The sequence below is a fragment of the Thunnus albacares genome, chromosome 6 (assembly GCF_914725855.1).
Source record: "Thunnus albacares chromosome 6, fThuAlb1.1, whole genome shotgun sequence".
Lineage (NCBI taxonomy): Eukaryota > Metazoa > Chordata > Actinopteri > Scombriformes > Scombridae > Thunnus > Thunnus albacares.
In genome coordinates, this window is record NC_058111.1 from 2,432,102 (window position 1) to 2,450,152 (window position 18,051).

Here is an 18,051-nt window from a genome sequence, read left to right on the forward strand (position 1 = left end):
GAAGGAAAACAGCAGGACAGCGACTCTTCAGTTAGTTCAATAAAAACCCAAAGTGACAAAGTTACAAAAGCTGCACTTACAGGCGGCGACGATGAAGACGAGTCAACGGTCTGAGCTGGAGACGTCTTCCTCTTTCTTTCTTTCTGCTGCTTCATTTTTTCATATTTCATAATTTAATTTGTCGTCGTTTGAACAGTCAGATAGAAAACAATCATTTTGGCAGCTTTGAACGGACTGAAGACGACTTGTTCTTCATCACAGTGTGAATTAACAGTCGGGGCTCCAAAACCTGCCGGAACCCAAAACTGTTTAAAAAAAAAACACAAATTTAAAAAATAAACTTTTTTTTTTTTTTTCCTTTTACAAACAGACCGTCGGAGTCGGAGGAGGAACAGATAGAAAAAGGTTAGATTCATCTGCTAACAGGAAATAAACATTAACAGCTTGGTTTTGTTTTTTTTAAATATTGTTATTATCAAAATATACAAAAAACAAACACGAGTTCAGTTAAAGCTGATTTATCGGATGTTTTCACTGCTCGGAGGCAACGGAACGAGCTGAAAACTTTTCCTTTTAGCTCCGGGTTTGGTCTCCACCAGCTCCTGAGAAAAAACATCTTTAGACTCTTTAGCTGCTCGATGTTCCGCTTTCTTCACCAGCGAGTCTCTAACTGTCCTGTACGGAACCAGAACCAGAACCAGACCCAGACCCAGAACCAGAACCAGACCCAGAACCAGAACCAGAACCAGACCCATAACCAGACCCAGACCCAGAACCAGAACCAGAACCAGAACCAGACTTGGTGGCTACTGACCATTTGCTAAATCCTGCCCCTGAAGAACTTAAGTCTGATGGTAGCTTAGCAACTGTAATGAGCCTCAGCAGGTAATAAGCAGGGCTGCAACTAACGATTATTTTCATTTTCAATTAATCAATTAGTCGTTTAGTCCATAAAATAGTGAAAAATGTGGATCGTTGTTTCCCAAAAGCCCAAGACGACGTCCTCAAATGTCTCGTTTTGTCCACAACTGAGACTAAAGAAACCAGAACATCCACAGTTAACAAGCTCCAATTAGGACTAACGAGATCTCCATGGCAACGTGAGAACGACGTCGTTTCTTTACTTACGACTGACAGAAACGATCTGCTTTTGTTTACGTCTGAACATGTGCTGTGAGAGAACAGGAAGACAGGTTAGCAACGGTAACTAAGGGGGGGCGGGGCTTAGTGAACAGTTAATTCAGAACTACAACAGCCCTTCACTTTGAGTCATTGATAATAGAATGATATTGATTAGTGCAGCTTAAATAAAACTGATCAGTTAGTGGAAAGTTTTTTCCCGCCTGACGTTGTTTGTGAGTAGTGATCTTGTTAACTGGAAGCATGTGGTAACCATGGCAGCAGAAGTCTATCAGGCAGCTGATTGGCTGTTCATCCAGAGCGGTTATTAAGGCGTTCAAACCTGCTGAGAACACGCATCACTTCTCAACTCAGTCACACCAGCCAATCAGAAGCTGGTCTCGTTCAGATGTGGTTTGGGGCTGGTGGGGGGGGGCGGGGGCGGCGGCGGTGGCGGCGGCGGGGCTGTCTGGACTCGCTGGGCTCTCAGGGGAAGCTGGGACGTCAGCAGGAGGCACGGTGGCACTGCGGCGAGGCGAGGCGGGCGTATGAGACCGGGTTGGGCTCACAGCTGTGGGGGCGGGGCTCGTCGGGGATGTGGGTGTGGTCCTGCGGTGTGATGAAGACCCCGATAGCGGCGATGACGACAGTGATGAAGGTGTTCCGGGAGAGTGGCGAGCGCCGGGCGACACAGAGAAAGTGGTGGGCGTCCGGAGGCCGAATCTGGCCTCTAACTCGCTGCACACCGCTAAGCTCCGCCTGACGCCCTCCGACCCTGCCGTGACCCCGAACCCAGAGCCCGCCGCTGCCGCCGCCGCCTCTGTGCCCTTGGCGAGCTCCTGGCAGCGCTCCACGAAGCTTCCCCTGCGGACAGACCCCCACTCCCTGTCTCGCTCCTGGTGTCGGAGGGGGCGGGGGCTGGGGGTGGAGTTAGAGCTGTGGGTGTAGGCGGGGCCGGGGATGGCGAGGGGCTGCGGTCCGGCTCCGGGTCCGGCTGAGAGGCCGGAGTCTCGCATAGGTTTGGCGAACGGCACGGGGGGCGGAGCCTGGCGAGGGAGGCTGCCGCACAACGAAGCGGACGAGCCCGAAGCTCCGCCTCCTCTTCCTCCTCCTGCAGAGTGGAGTCGCTCCGCCCGGACGCCGTCGCTGAGCTGAGAGACCAGACTGCAGAGACAGGAAGTCACATGATCACATGATCATCACATCCGTCAACTCTGAAACAGCTAAATATTAAAACGTCGTTGTTGTGAGTAAAGATGCTGAAGTTTCAGCTTCTTCACAACAAACGAAGTTTCAAACTTCCATCAACGTTTTCATGTCTGAAATATTATTTATTTTATTTAGATTTTACATTTGTTTCTAGGGAGATATTATAGTGACTTTAATGTTGCTGCTCTATGAACAATATTTTGTCATATTATTTATATTATAAATAAGTTGTTATCTTTTTCTAATTATTTGTTTTTGCACAGTAATAATAATAAAATAATAATAAAATCCTGATACTCGTCCCTACATGTAAGTTACACATTTTTCTATTCTAAAATTTTATTGATATTTTAGATATTTTTTTTTAAATCATAAAATATATTAAGGACTCTACGATATTTTAGTAGTGCGTGAGTGTGTGTGTGTATGAGCATGTGTGCGTTCGTATGTGTGAGCGTGTGTGTGAGTGTGTGAGCGTGTGTGTTTGTATGTGTGAGTGTGTGTGAGTGTGAGCGTGTGTGTGAGTGTATGAGCGTGTGTGTTTGTATGTGTGAGTGTGTGTGTGAGTGTGAGCGTGAGTGTGTTTGTATGTGTGAGTGTGTGTGAGTGTGAGCGTGTGTGAGCGTGTGTGTTTGTATGTGTGTGTGTGTGTGAGCGTGTGAGCGTGTGTGTGAGTGTATGAGCGTGAGTGTGTTTGTATGTGTGAGTGTGTGTGTGAGTGTGAGCGTGTGTGAGTGTGAGCGTGTGTGTGAGTGTGAGCGTGTGTGTGAGTGTGTGTGTGTGTGTATGTATGTGTGTGTGTGTGTGTGTGTGTATGTATGTGTGTGTGTGTGTGTGTGTGTATGTATGTGTGTGAGTGTGAGCGTGTGTGTGAATGTATGTGTGTGAGTGTGAGCGTGTGTGTGAGTGTGAGCGTGTGTGTGAGTGTGTGTGTGTGTATGTATGTGTGTGTGTGTGTGTGTGTGTATGTATGTGTGTGAGTGTGAGCGTGTGTGTGAATGTATGTGTGTGAGTGTGAGCGTGTGTGTGAGTGTGAGCGTGTGTGTGAGTGTGTGTGTGTGTGTATGTATGTGTGTGTGTGTGTGTGTGTGTATGTATGTGTGTGAGTGTGAGCGTGTGTGTGAGTGTGAGCGTGTGTGTGAGTGTGTGTGTGTGTGTATGTATGTGTGTGTGTGTGTGTGTGTGTATGTATGTGTGTGAGTGTGAGCGTGTGTGTGAATGTATGTGTGTGAGTGTGAGCGTGTGTGTGAGTGTGAGCGTGTGTGTGTATGTATGTGTGTGAGTGTGAGCGTGTGTGTGAGTGTGAGCGTGTGTGTGTATGTATGTGTGTGAGTGTGAGCGTGTGTGTGAGTGTGAGCGTGTGTGTGTATGTATGTGTGTGAGTGTGAGCGTGTGTGTCAGTGTGTATGTGTGAGTGTGCATGTGAGTGTGTGTGTGTGTGTGTGAGTGTGTGTTAGTGTGTATGTGTGTGTTAGTGTGTATATGTGTGTGTGTGTGTGTGTGTGTTAGTGTGTATATGTGTGTATGTGTGTGTGTGTGTGTGTGTACCTGCAGGTGGAGGCTCTAGGTGTGCTGTCAGGTGTTCTGGTCAGAGCGAGGTCACACTGGTCCAGCAGCTCCAGCAGCTCCTCTTCTGTTGGCCCGCCCAGCGCTGAGAGACAACCAATCACAGCCCACATCAGTCACTGACAAGGGTATTGACCAATCACAGAGCTCGCAGCAGTGTTTCCCTCCTCACAGTCACATCGCACCAGAACATTAAAACCACACTGATGTAAAACGTGTCCTCTGTGTCAGTGAACAATAAAGTTGTGAGTGTTGAAGCGTCTGACCTCTGATGTCGACCTTGCCGGCGATCTCCATGGCGGTGGTCAGGTCCCACATCTGGATGCTGCCGTTGCTATGGCCACTGAACAGGTAGCGCCGCGGCCGAGACCCGATGCGACTCGAGCCCTCACACTCGTGCACCATGAAGGCCGTGATAGAGGTGGTGTCCACCGAACGCACCTCACACACCCTGACACACACACACACACACACACACACACACACACAATAAATAACTTAAGTACAAAGTCCACTTTGTACACTTCTGGATATTTTAATCCTGTAATCTTTCACTAAAATATATAAACAACAACACACGACTCTCCCACCTCTTCCCGTTGGACGACAGTCTGACGTAGAGTTTATCGGTGTCCGGTACGACTCTCTGGATGAACACCTGCTGGTCGTCTCTCTCTCCGTACGGCCCTGACACACAGGAACACACACTTACTCATTTTAGGACAGAACAGGAAGTAAATACATTTTTACAAAAAAAGCCAGTTCTCCAAAATCACAACATCTGTTTCTCACTTTCCTCCGCTGGTTTGTTTCTAGTCAGATAGTTAAAGGTTTTATTTGTGCTGGTTTGTCTCTGAGGTCTCGTTCAGCAGACGATCAGAGGTCATATTCACAAATATCAATGAGTTTAAAACATAGAAGACGTCTGAGACTGTTCTGTGTCACTTATACTGAGAGTGCGAGTGTGGTGCGTGTGTGCAAGTGTGCGAGTGTGTGTGCCAGTGAGTGTGTGAGTGTGTGCGAGTGAGTGCGAGTGTGTGTGTATGTGTACGTGTGCCAGTGAGTGAGTGAGTGTGTGGTGCATGTGTGCGAGTGTGTGTGTGTGTGTGTGCGTGTGTGCGAGTGTGTGTGTATGTGTGCATGTGCGAGTGTGAGTGAGTGTGTGTGTGTGTGTGTGTGAGTTCGTGTGAGTGAGATTGTGTGTGCGTGTGCGAGTGTGTCTGTGAGTGACTGTGTGCGAGTGGTGCATATGTGTGAGTGTGCGTGAATGCGTGTGTGCGTGCGATTGTGTGTGCGAGTGCAAGTGTGTGTGAGTGTGAGTGAGTGAATGTGAGAGTGAGTGCTAGTGTGTGAGTGTGTGTGAGTGTGTGCGAGTGTGCGAGAGTGCGTGTGTATGTGTGAGAACAGGAAGCTCTTAGCGTGCGATTGTGTGTGTGAATGTGTGTGAGTGAGTGCGAGTGTGTGTGTATGTGTGCGTGTGCCAGTGTGAGTGAGTGAGTGTGTGTGTGTGTGTGTGTGTGTGTAAGTGCGCATATGTGCGAGTGTGTGTGTGCACGAGTGTGTGTGTAAGTGTGTGTGTATGTGTGCACGAGTGTGTGTGTGAGTGTGTGTGTGTGAGTGTGTGTGTGTGAGTTCGTGTGAGTGAGATTGTGTGTGTGTGTGCGAGTGTGTGTGTGTGAGTGAGTGTGTGTGAGTGAGTGGTGCGTATGTGTGAGTGTGCGTGAATGAGTGTGTGTGCGTGAATGTGTGTGAATGCGTGTGTGCGGATGTGTGTGAGTGAGTGTGTGTGCGAATGCAAGTGTGTGTATGAGTGTGAGTGAGTGAGTGTGTGAGTGTGTGTGTGAACAGGAAGCTCTTAGCGTGCGATTGTGTGTGTGAATGTGTGTGAGTGAGTGTGTGTGAGTGTGTGTGTATGAGTGTGAGTGTGTGAGTGAGTGAGTGTGTGTGTGTGTGAGTGAATGTGAGAGTGAGTGCTAGTGTGTGAGTGTGTGCGAGTGCGTGCGAGTGCGTGCGAGTGCGTGTGTGTGTGTGAGTGAGTGTGTGTGTGAACAGGAAGCTCTTAGCTTAAACTTTTAGCACCATTTCCGGGAACACATTAGACAAAATCTGACCTTTCCCCCCTGTGGTTGTGAGTGTGGTTGTGAGTGAGAGAGTGTGAGTGTGTGTGTGTGTGAGTGTGTGTGTGTGTGAGTGTGTGTTACCTATCTCTGTCCCGGCGCTGCAGCCTCCGTGTCCGTCCACGTCGTCCAGGCTGAGGATCTTGAAGGACGTGAGCGGCGTGGATCCCGGCTGTGTGGAGATCATCCCTCTGAACCGAGTCACCGTCCACGTCCGCACGTGGTTGTTGTCCGCACAAACTGACAGACGACAAACATGAACAACGTGAGGAGAAACACGACAACCAGCAGAGTGACGAACGACTAACTGGACTGATGATGAAGACTTCGTATAAGACTTATAAATTTAGATCCAGATGTTCAGCAGGTTTCTCCCGGGAGCTGAATTATCCACAGAGGTCTCCTCCTCTCCAAAAACAAACGTACACACAGATTAGAATCGTTAAAACACTGAATAAAGCTGTTTCACCTAAAATAAAAAAAATGTTTTTTTAAAAATCTATATTTCTCCGACGATGTTTGGTGACCACCGGACTTCCTGGAGGGGCTGTTAGCCGAGCTGCTGCTAACGTTTGTCCAGTTTATTTCTCTGATAACTTAAGATCCAGACGTCCAATGACTAAAATCCTTCTTCCGGCTAAAAGATATAGTTAAAAACCACCTAAATTTATCATGAAAATGTGTCTTAAAACTGAATAAAAGTCCATTTATAACAGTTTGTGTGGAACAACCACAACGCCGATGTATTATCTTGTATGTGTGTAAGTTACTCTTTGGTAGACGCCATTGTAGCGGACAAACACAGCGCCGCCGTATGCATCTGGTGCGTGTTTACTCTTTGGTAGAGGAGGTATGACGCCATCGACAGGCGACCAAATGAAACGGTCCGTTACAGATTTCTCTGGGTTTGGGATAATGTAAGTACACAACTCAACAACATATATAACATAGGTCTAGTTGTTTTTAGACATTTTAATGTGGAATAATTACATATTACAGCTTTAAGATCCTCCTGATGCTTCTAAAATCAGACCTCTGCTGTGCAGCAGCTCTGTATCTTAACTGGACGTCACTTTGGACAAAAGCTTCTGTCAAAGGCATAAATGTAAGTGATCAGTCGTTCTACAGGTGATTCAACCCTCTTTACCTGAGATGAGGTGTTTTTCAGACAGCATGATCTTGGTGACGGGGCTGCGGTGGACAGAGAAGGTCTGGAAGAGCTGCGGTCCCGAGCCGACGGTCTCCGGATGCTGAACGATGACTCGGACCGTCCCGGAGCTGGTCCCGTACGCAATCTCGATCCAGTTCCCGCTGTCACCTGATCACATGACGTAAACATTTACACTGTACCTGTGTGGCTGCAGCTCCTATTAAAAGTATTCATCCTCCCTTCTGCTGTTTCCAGATGTGCAGCGCTGTTAGAGACTCATTATAATGCAGCTACTAAATACAAATACTTTGTATTCATCATTAATGCTAATAACATTACTTTGATTCAATGTTGTAAAACAATAAAACATGAAAGCTTCTGAAGAGGAGTGAAAACATTTTATAGGTATTTTATACTGAATAACGAGTATTAGTAGCAGTTGTGTTATTGTAGCAGTGAGAGCTGTAGCCTGATTAGTGAGAGCAGAGGTAGTGATAGTAGTGCTGTCACTACCAGCAGTATATGTCTGATCCTGCATGTTTGAGGCTGAAACCAATATTGATATTTGAGAATTATAAAGAAGAAAAACAATATAATATATAAACAGTTGTGTCCAAAAGTCTGAGACCACTTTACATAAATATATATTAAAAATGTTTGATAAAAATCCTTAAATGTGGTTCTTAAATGTATTAAATGAACCAGCAGAACATTTTACAGTGTAAAAACACATCAGTGCTCTCTGGTGGACAAACAGCTGACACATCTGTGAAAAGATAATATTAACTAATTTATTGGTCTAATTAACAGCAGTAATATTTACAGAAATAGTAGTTTGTGCTGCGTATTGTTTAAAAAGGTTTCCCTATACTAGAGAGATACAATATCAAAACTATATATATATATATATATATATATATATATATATATATATATATATATATATATATATATATATATATATATATATATATATATATAAAAATAAATCTACTTTTCTGACATTTTACTTTAAGAAATATAAACATGTTTTTCTACAAAAGTCTTTTACTTGAAGAAAAGAAGAAGTTCTCAAATGTTAAATGTTATTGAAACATTAAGTTCCGTCTAAATAAAATAAATAAATAAAGCATAAATACAGATTAAACCTCCTTTAGATTGAAATCAGGAACTATTTGATTGAGAAAAAGGAAATGAAGCTCCTGACTTTTGGTCCTCAGTTTAGTTTTGCTTCCCTAAAAGTACTGAGGTTACCCAACCTTCTACAGCAGCAGTGGTATCAGTGGTAGTAGTATTAATAGTAGTAGTAGTAGTAGTATTAGTAGTTGTTGTAGTGGTAGTAGTAGTATTAATAGTAGTAGTAGTAGTAGTATTAGTAGTAGTAGTAGTAGTAGTAGTAGTAGTAGTAGTAGTATTAGTAGTAGTAGTAGTAGTAGTAGTATTAATAGTAGTAGTAGTAGTAGTATTAGTAGTAGTAGATGGTTTAACATACTGGTTTTGGGTGTGAGGTAGACACTGAGAGCAGTGATGGCGTCTTCAGTCGGGTCTCTGTACAGCTCCGTCACCAGCAGATCATTATCCTTCATCCTCAGAGGAAACTTCTGAACGTCTGACAAACACAAACACATAAACACATAAACACAAATACACAAACACAAACACATCACGAACAGCAGCGACTCTTTCACAGAAATCCGTCCAATAGCAGCTGAGATATTTCAGTCTGGACTCTGATACATGACACTGATACTGAACCACTGATGTGTGAGTGTTACAGCTGAGCTGCAGGTTTCAGGTCTTACCGATATAATAGATGGATCCGTTGTTGCAGCCCAGAATGAGGAAGGAACCGGCGGTGTCGTAGCTGCTGATAGGAACCACGTCCTGGTTCTGCACAGAGACGACAGAAAACATCACACACACACACAAACAACAGCTCGCTCACTAGTTACACTCACATTTCCAGCTTTATATTTATATTCTGGGGCTCTACTGGAATATCTTCACATGATTTCCAGTTAAAAACTCCTTATTTATCTTCTACTGGTCCTTTATGCAGCCCCTCAGTTCAGCCTCTGTCTGAAACAGGCCGTTTTAGCTCCTGTCTCTTTAAGCCCCGCCTCCTGATGAGCCCACTCTGTTCTGATTGGTCAGCTTTCAGGAAGCTTCCTCCGGCTCCGGAGGCTACGTAAACAAACTATAGTAGCAGGATTTCACTTCTTTTTCTCCTTCTTTACTCTAAATGTCAACTTCTCAAATCCATCCGTACATGATGGAGCTGAACATCTTTTAGTTTTGGACTTTTTTGGACATTTGAAGACGTCAACATGAGCTTTAAGGACTTTTTTTTTCTGACAGATTAATTGTGAGATGTGACGGCCGACCTGAGCGTGTCTCCACCCACCTGCCAGTGTTTGGTGACGGCGTTCCACACCCCGACCTTCCCCGTGTGGCTGGTGGCGATCAGCTGGTTACCAACGAAGAAGAGAGCCTCCACCGGCACGTTCAGACTGAAGACGCCTGCGGAAGACAAAGACACGACTTCAGAGATGAGTCGACAAACTAACACAGAACAGCTTCACGCTCTGCTCTCTAACCCTAACCCTGTAAGTGGTTATGAGTAACTCGTTTACCCATAATTCACTGGGGGGAGCATCTCACACACCTCTTCAGCTCATAAAAGGATCTCACATCTGATAATGGAGGTAAAAATTCATCCAAACGTCTAGAGACTCTCACCGATTTCATTCCCGTTGCCGTCGGGGCAGATGGCCCAGAGGATGATATCCGTTGCCGAGGCGACGGCTACCATCTTGTCGTTGTCTCCCAGCGAGCCGCCCATCACTTTGGCGTTGAGCGCGACTCGGTCGATCACCCAATCCAGACGAGGAGAGGTGAAGACCTGCTGCCACCCGGTGGACTCCTTCACCCTGACGCACAGACGCAGAGGAGACGATTAAAGGGTTCGTTCACACAAACAAATACAAAACAAACTGACCAACAAAACATAATGAAGAAATAAATACTCATAAAATAAAACCATCGACAACCAAACTACATTACAGAACTAAAAACAAACAACTCTCAGCTCTCTAATAAAAGGCATTAAACTATATTTCATGACAGATTTCAGAAAAGATTCTGGTGTTTTATTAGAAATACTGTCAGACAGTCGGTGAGTTTTTACCTGTAGCAGACAACAAACTGAGCGTAGGCCACAGCGATCCAGTTATGATGACCACAGATGATCCGAACCATGCCGGGATCTGATAACGGACCTACGAACACACACACACATTAGAAGACTTTATAAGATCTAACAAAAACCAACATTAGACTGCGAATAAGAGCCAGAGAAGCAGTGATGAAAGGGGGAAAAAAGAGAGGTGGTGGAGGAAGGCAGATGGTGGTGTGAGAGAGAGAGACAGAAAGAAAGAAAGGACAAAAAGAAAAAAGAAAACATTCATCTTGAATTTCAAACTCCTCTCCCCTATCTTCCTGCTTTGTTAGAGTGCAGACACTCTGCTATTTGCTCTCGCTTCTGCTTGCATTTTTCTGCTGATATTCTTGTTTTTCTTCTTTGAGAAACTACGAGCAGCAGCTCCTGAATACATATACATATATATATTATAATACATATTTCAACATTTTTATGACCTCCTCAGTATTAAATAAGAAAGGCCTACCAACAGCACAAGCCTGTACTGCAGTGACTGAAAACGTGGTATTAGCTAAAACTAAATAGCTGCAAGATGCCCCCCTTCTCCACAGACAACTTCCACAAACTTCTACAGATGATTGCAGTGCTGGAAACCAACATCCACCAGTTGGAAGTGAACATGAAAGTGAATGGATAATATTTGTATCTGTATTTGTTGAGGCAGCAAAATTATTTGTATTCGAATAAAAGTGGAAAGAGGCTTAAAAATCCTGTTTTTGTTTTTATTACGCTTTCAATTCTAGAAAATTTAAGTGATGTCCACATTAGGAAATGTGCGTCATGTAGCAGGTGGATGTGACATGTTTTGTTTTTTCTTCCCAAAAACAAATATTTTTAAAAATATTTGTATGAAACAAATATTCGTAAAAACCCCACTACTTGTGCTTTGACGAATAACATATTTGTATTCGAGCACATCCCTGTTATATACATCCCATGTCCTCTGTGTGTGTGTGTGTGTGTGTGTGTGTGTGTGTGTGTGTGCGCGTGTGTGTGTGTCCTGACCTCCGGACGGCCTCTCCTCGGCGACGGCTCGGCCCAGTATCCCAGAATTCCCCAGGTTGGGCGGCATGGTGTTGCTGCGTCTGACCGGCGCTCTCTCTGCGGGCGCAGATCGTCCCCCCATGAACTGCGACCCTGCCACGCTGTGACGGTTCAGACGCTTCGCCGGGTACACTGATGACGACACAGACAGACAGGAAGTCAGGGAGGTAAAACAGAAACAACATGATGTCAGGAGCTGAATCAGGTCTTCATAAAGCTTGATGATGTCACGGGGGGGGGGTTTACCTGGTGGAGGCAGGTAGCCGTTGAACAACACGTTTCCACAGGAGGATCGATCCAGCTCGTCACACAGCTGCAGCTTACGCACTGTTAAAAGACACAAAACAGACAAAAACAGAGCGGAGAAATTTAAAACATTGATATTTTCTACTGGTTTTAGTTTGATACAGAGTTAAAATGATGTTATCGTCCATAAATGTGTCTGAATCTGTCTGTTCAGGTCCAGCAGCAGCACTAAAGCTCAGAGGTTAGTGAACAGGGTGCTGATAGACTCACGTAACTGAAATACAGATCTGATTTAAACTTATTCCAGGGTCAGATTGTGTTTTGAAGTCGATACATCAGTCAAAAAACTAGTAATTTTATCACCACCTCTATTCTATTCAATTCTATTTCACTTAAAGTGCCGAATCACCACCATGCAGCATGGTCCCAACACACATACAGCAATCCATAACAATTAAAAGTGAAACATTAAAAACATCAATGTTAAATAGATGTTAAAAGGTGTTTTAGGGGAGGCTGTAATGTAGTGAATAAAGGTAAGTTTTCAGTCTTTCTACTGAACGTGCTTCTTTAATTCCAGAGATAAAGGTCACGGGAGGCAAATGCTCTGAAACCAACGACCAGGAGACCAGCATGGAGAGAGTGCAGAGGGCGTGCTGGTGAATACGGTGTAATTAGCTCTGATAGGTAAGGTGGTGCAAGTCCATGCAAGTCCTTATAAGTTAAAAGAAGAACCTGAAAGCTTAACCAGTGAAGAGAGGCTCAGAATAGGTGAGATATGGTCACACTTTGACCTGATCTGAAACTGATCCTAAACTCAACACGCAGAAGCTGAAGTGACACTGCTGCATTACTGCTGCAAGACGAGACGTTAAACCGCTGCAGGTCTGCAGCTTATCATATGTGCGTCTCACCCAGCGGCGTGATGCCGTAGAACTCGGCCTCGTGCATGAGCATGTGCACGCTGATGGAGCGGGGGTGCAGCTCTTTGGTCCGCAGAAAGTTGAGGATGGGAGCGAACAGAGACGGGTCCCTGTCGATGAAGATCTACGGTGAGAGAGGAGGGTCGAGAGAGAGAGAGAGAGAGAGAGAGAGAGAGAGAGAGAGAGATCAGACTCAGGTACAGTTATTACACAACGATGACGACGACACGAGGAGACGGTTTACTCACAGCTCCAGTTTCATCCTTTAACGTCGAGATCCGACCACTCAGGAGACTGAAGACGAAAACAAAGTAAGTAAATACAGTTTTGAGGTACTTGTACTTTACTTGAGTATTTCCATGTGATGCTACTTTCTACATTTCAGAGGGAAATATTGTACTTTCTACTCCACTACATTTATTTGACAGCTTTAGTTACTTTTCACATGAAGATTTGACACAATGGATAATATAACAAGCTTTTAAAATACAACACATTGTTAAAGATGAAACCAGTGGTTTCCAACCTTTTTGTCTTTTGACGTCTTACAAAAAGCAGTGTGTAGTCGGGGTCACATTTCACATGTCTATGAGTTGTTAACAGCTCCACCAAATAGTGATTTTTCCCTCTAAACTTCTCACATGCTTTCATTTCAATAAATGTTCAAATGATCCAATATTTCAGCAAAAATCAAAGATTAGAGAAAAAGTCCAAAAACTGAAAACAGATTTGTGTATCAGAACTTTGTTTTTTCTTCTTTCCTCTCCCATTAATCATCTCACGACCCCTCAGATTTATCTGCTGACCCTTTGGAGGGGCCCGACCCCTAGGTTGGGAACCACTGGACTAAACTAGCTAACTGTATATAAAGTAGTGTAAACTAGCTCCACCTCCAGCAGCTACAACAGTAACATGCTGCTCTAACACTGATGCTTCACTATTAATAATCTAATGATGTCATATATAATAATATATCAGTCAGAGGGACCAAACCACTACTTTTACTGCAGTACTTTAACTACATCAAGCTCATAATACTTATGTACTTTTACTGCAATACTTTAACTACATCAAGCTCATAATACTTATGTACTTTTACTGCAATACTTTAACTACATCAAGCTCATAATACTTATGTACTTTTACTGCAATACTTTAACTACATCAAGCTCATAATACTTATGTACTTTTACTGTAGTAGGATTTTTTTTGCAGGACTTCTCTTTTAAATCACAGTTATTTTTACATCTTATTCATAAAAGATCTTGACTTACACTTTAATTGGAGGTTGTATTTTCATAAAGGAAACATAAAACTGAAGTATAAAAGTTTTACATGGAGTTTGGCTTTGGAGATTAAAAATCAGGGTTGGCTGTTTAAAGTGTGTGTGTGTGTGTGTGTGTGTGTGTGTGTGTGTGTGTGTGTGTGTGTGTGTGTGTTTTCTTCACCCACCTGGAGAAAAATGAGTCAGGAACCCATGTGAGTGTCTGTCTGGAGGTGCTGAACCTGTAAACAAACAAACAAATAAATAAACAAAACCTCGTTAACTCTTATGACCTACGTTGATGTTGACTTTCATGTGACTTTATCACGCACAAATAGATTGAATATAAGTATTTTTTTTTAACAGAATAGCATCATTGAGGCAATTTAACCGTCACATAAACTCTCAGACAGTTATCAGTGAATCAAAGCAGCTTTAATAACTGACCTAAGATGCTAAATGATCTTTTCTGTATGTTTAACCATTTTGCCAAATTTGACATTGAGTTCCATTGTCGGACAGAGACGTTACCTCTTGCTTATTCCTATAGAAGTTGTAGAAAAACACTTATTTAGATTTCGTAAAACATATTAATCTTATTTATTCTTTGTTTGTGTCGACTACGCAAATTTGTAGAATACAGCTAGCATGTTACAGCGGCTTATCGCTACCTTAGTTCCCCTAGTTCCATCGTCGGACACAAAGCCACCCACAACTCATATGCTAATTTTGGCTTCTATCTTTCTCATTGTGAATCACTCTTCTTTCGATAACACGACTTCTAACTGACAAAATGATCAATATGAGATTTGTCAGTTAGTTAACAGTTAAATTAAGCGTTGAAAATCACAATGAGCCACCAGCTGCTGCACATCAGCGGCACACTTCGGTTAATAACAAAAACTAACATTATCTGAGTGGTGAACTGTTTGTCACAGAGGCTGTAAAGTGTTAATAACTTAGTTGTAATTTACTCAGATATTTAGACTCATCACAAACACCAGTGATATTGCAGGATATGGGTCTGTCCGATAATGGGCGCCTCCATGTTAGCCGTGTTCCCGGTGGCTAGCCGAGGTTAGCCGACACATCCTCCGGTTCCTCACCTCTTCCCTCCGACGTTCAGGTGGATGATGTCCCCGCTCCTCGCCGTGTTAGACATCATCTGAACAGTTAGCTACTCCAGCAGCCTGGCACCCCCAAAAACAACAACAATACTTTTAAATTTTAATCCATTTTTTAGGATGAATTCTGTTTCCGTTCTTGTTTTTAAGCCAACTTCCTGTCGCGCAGTGAGGCGGAGGGCGGGAGAGAAAACCCGCGGTGGATCTGCGCATCAACGGGAGGAGACACACCCAGACCACGGACCGGAGTCACAGACTGGAACAGGACTCTTTCAGCTCAGGGGGATAATATATAAACTATATGGAAGCTCATTTCAGCCAAGATGTAAAAAAGTTTATTATTATTATTTTTAATACTACTACTACTACTACTACTACTATTACTACTACTACTACTACTACTAATAATAATATGAAAAATAAACATACTTCACAAAAGATGAAAAATATACATAAAAAGACAAATTCAAACAGTGGTTGAAGTACTCAGAGATTAAAAGATCCTTCAAATGTGCTTTCAATGGAAGTGATGGAGGCCAAAATCCACAGTGTGTCCACACAGTCATTTAAAAGTTGATGTGAAGCTTATATGAGGCTTCAGCAGTCTGAGTTAGTCATATCAAGTTTTTAGCATTGATCCCCTCTTTGTGTTTTGGTGTTTCTTTCTTTCCTAGAAAGGCTTTTGATAAAATAAATGACCAGTGGTGGAATGAAACTATGTTTACTGTAGATTTCTAGTCTGCTGGGATGTTTTACTCCACTGCATTTATCTGACAGATATAATACTATACTATACACAGATTCAGATTTTACATACAAAACATATATTCATAAAATATGATGATAGATTAAAATACACAAAAGTACTTAAACTAGTTAATATCAGTTCCACTTCCACTCTACAACATTTAAACCATTTATGTTAATGCATCAGTATTAATACTTCAGTAATATAATATATAATTATACATTAACAAGTACTTATTTTGATACTTTAAGCACATCATACCGATAATAATTATGTACTTTTACCCTGGTAAAATACTGAATGCAGGTCCTGAACTGGTAAAGGAATATTTTTATGTTGTAGTTGTATTTATTTATTTTTGGCCACTAGGGGGCATCATAACAAACTGAAAACACAACACTGAGTGTTATCGCCTTATTAGAGAGACTGTATGAATGAACCAATCATTTTTTCAATTAACAGATTAATCATCAATCAAAAAAAATGCCAGGATGTCCAAGATGACATCTTAAAATGTCTGGTGTTATTTGATCAACAGTCCAAAACAAAAAGACATTAAGTTAATAATGATAAATGACAAAGAAAAGCAGCAAATCCTCTCATTTGAGAGCCTTTAACAGGAGAATATTGGCTTTTTTTGTTTGTTTTAGAGCTGCATTGCATTGTGGGAGAATATTATCCATCAATAGCACACACAAAAATAAATCAAAAGTCAATTTTGTCACTTTTCCATTATGAACACACTAAACATTTAAACCTGCTGTATACTGAATGAGTGATCCAACTGTGGTGAATGACGAATGAGCAGAATACGCTGAATGAAACTTAATGACTCTTTTGTCCACTCTACTGCTGTGTTTTTTAGATATATATTGTATAGTCTGAATATACGTTCATATTTCTATCTCCAGTGGATTGGAAATGTGTTTTACTACTTTAGGGGAGATGTCAATCAAAGACAGTCTATACAGGCCCACACACTGCTAAGTAGAGTTCTAATCAAAGAAAATAGGCAAAAATATCTATGTGGGTCTATCATTAGGGGCCTTTAAACTGGGAGAAGCAAAAGAATTTCAAAATATATTGTTAAGAGAAACCCTGGTGCAACATGAAAATGACACTCCCTCTCCCCAGCTGCCAAAAAAAAAGCAGCAACAAGGGATTTTGAAACCTTTAAATGTTTATTTCATAGTTGTGGTTTCAGGGTGAGTTGACAGCAAAACAACAAACAAAAGGGAACTAAAGCTAATCAACCTAAAATTACCTATTTAAACATAAAGAAACAAAAATACAAATCACTGACATAACTCCTAACTGACATAACTTAACAGAAACAGGAGGAAAGATATTAAAAAATGCCATCCACCCCTACAGAAACTGGGCTGTTAAATATATCTACAAAGTTATTTACAATTCTGTACACAGTGGGTCAGAGAAGCAGAACAACAACAGCAACAACAATAACACTACATAGGTTTTTTACTGTTATTTGATGGTAAGTGTTTTTTACCATTTTTTTAGATTTTTTTTTTTTTACAGTGTAGATTAGATTCATGTTAAATGGTTTCACAGTGTTATATTTAGATGATGTTGATCACCAGCAGTGAACGCAGCATGGTCGTTGCAGCAGGGATGCGTTCACTGACTGTGCAGATGTCTGTGTTGTTTCAGCGGAGATGAACAGAGATGCTCCACTTCCTCCTCTCGTGTCTGATATCTTCCTCTTCCCCGCTGGATTCCTCTTCCTCCCATTCTCCTCCAGAGCGAAGCAGCGTGGGTGGAAGACGCCCACAGCGACATGTGCATCAACATATCCGACCTCTGCTGCATTAAAGGACGAGTTCACAGTTTTTCAAGTGTGTCTTAAAACAACAGTCAGGAGCTCAAATGAACATTAAACCTGTTTTTCTTGCTGTAATCATTCCTCCTGTTCATACTGACCATTAGAAGATCCCTTCATAATGACCTTACAATGGAAGTGATGAAAGTTTATCTGAAGCTAATATGAAGCTTCAGCGTCCAAATGAGTCAAATCAAGTAGATATCTTTCAACGTTACAGTCTTTTTAGTGCCAAAGTTCCTCTTTTTGTTACTATACTTCCACCTGCAGCTCAACAGGGAAACACTGTCCGAGGAAACACAAAGAGGGAATTTGATGCTAAAAAGACTGTAAATGTGTCAGATATCCACTTGATATGACTAACTCAGACTGATGAAGCTGAATAGAAGCTTCACAGAGACTTTTAAATGACTGTGTGGACACACTGTGGATTTTGGCCTCCATCACTTCCGTTGAAAGCACATTTGAAGGATCTTTTAAT

At 42.5% G+C, this 18,051-nt stretch overlaps 1 protein-coding gene across 1 annotated transcript; it reads right to left on the reverse strand.

Moving 5' to 3' along the window:
* Positions 1 to 1,161: 1,161 nt before the first annotated feature.
* Positions 1,162 to 15,170, reverse strand: shkbp1 (SH3KBP1 binding protein 1). The gene is given in 18 exon segments (XM_044354761.1): positions 1,162 to 1,549; positions 1,551 to 2,283; positions 3,877 to 3,979; positions 4,161 to 4,345; positions 4,485 to 4,581; positions 6,096 to 6,251; positions 7,159 to 7,329; positions 8,654 to 8,770; positions 8,964 to 9,051; positions 9,566 to 9,681; positions 9,901 to 10,091; positions 10,349 to 10,439; positions 11,387 to 11,557; positions 11,672 to 11,752; positions 12,586 to 12,718; positions 12,843 to 12,888; positions 14,047 to 14,100; positions 14,965 to 15,170. Coding segments are annotated over 18 exon segments (2,634 nt in total). The 5' UTR covers positions 15,024 to 15,170; the 3' UTR covers positions 1,162 to 1,507.
* Positions 15,171 to 18,051: the final 2,881 nt, after the last annotated feature.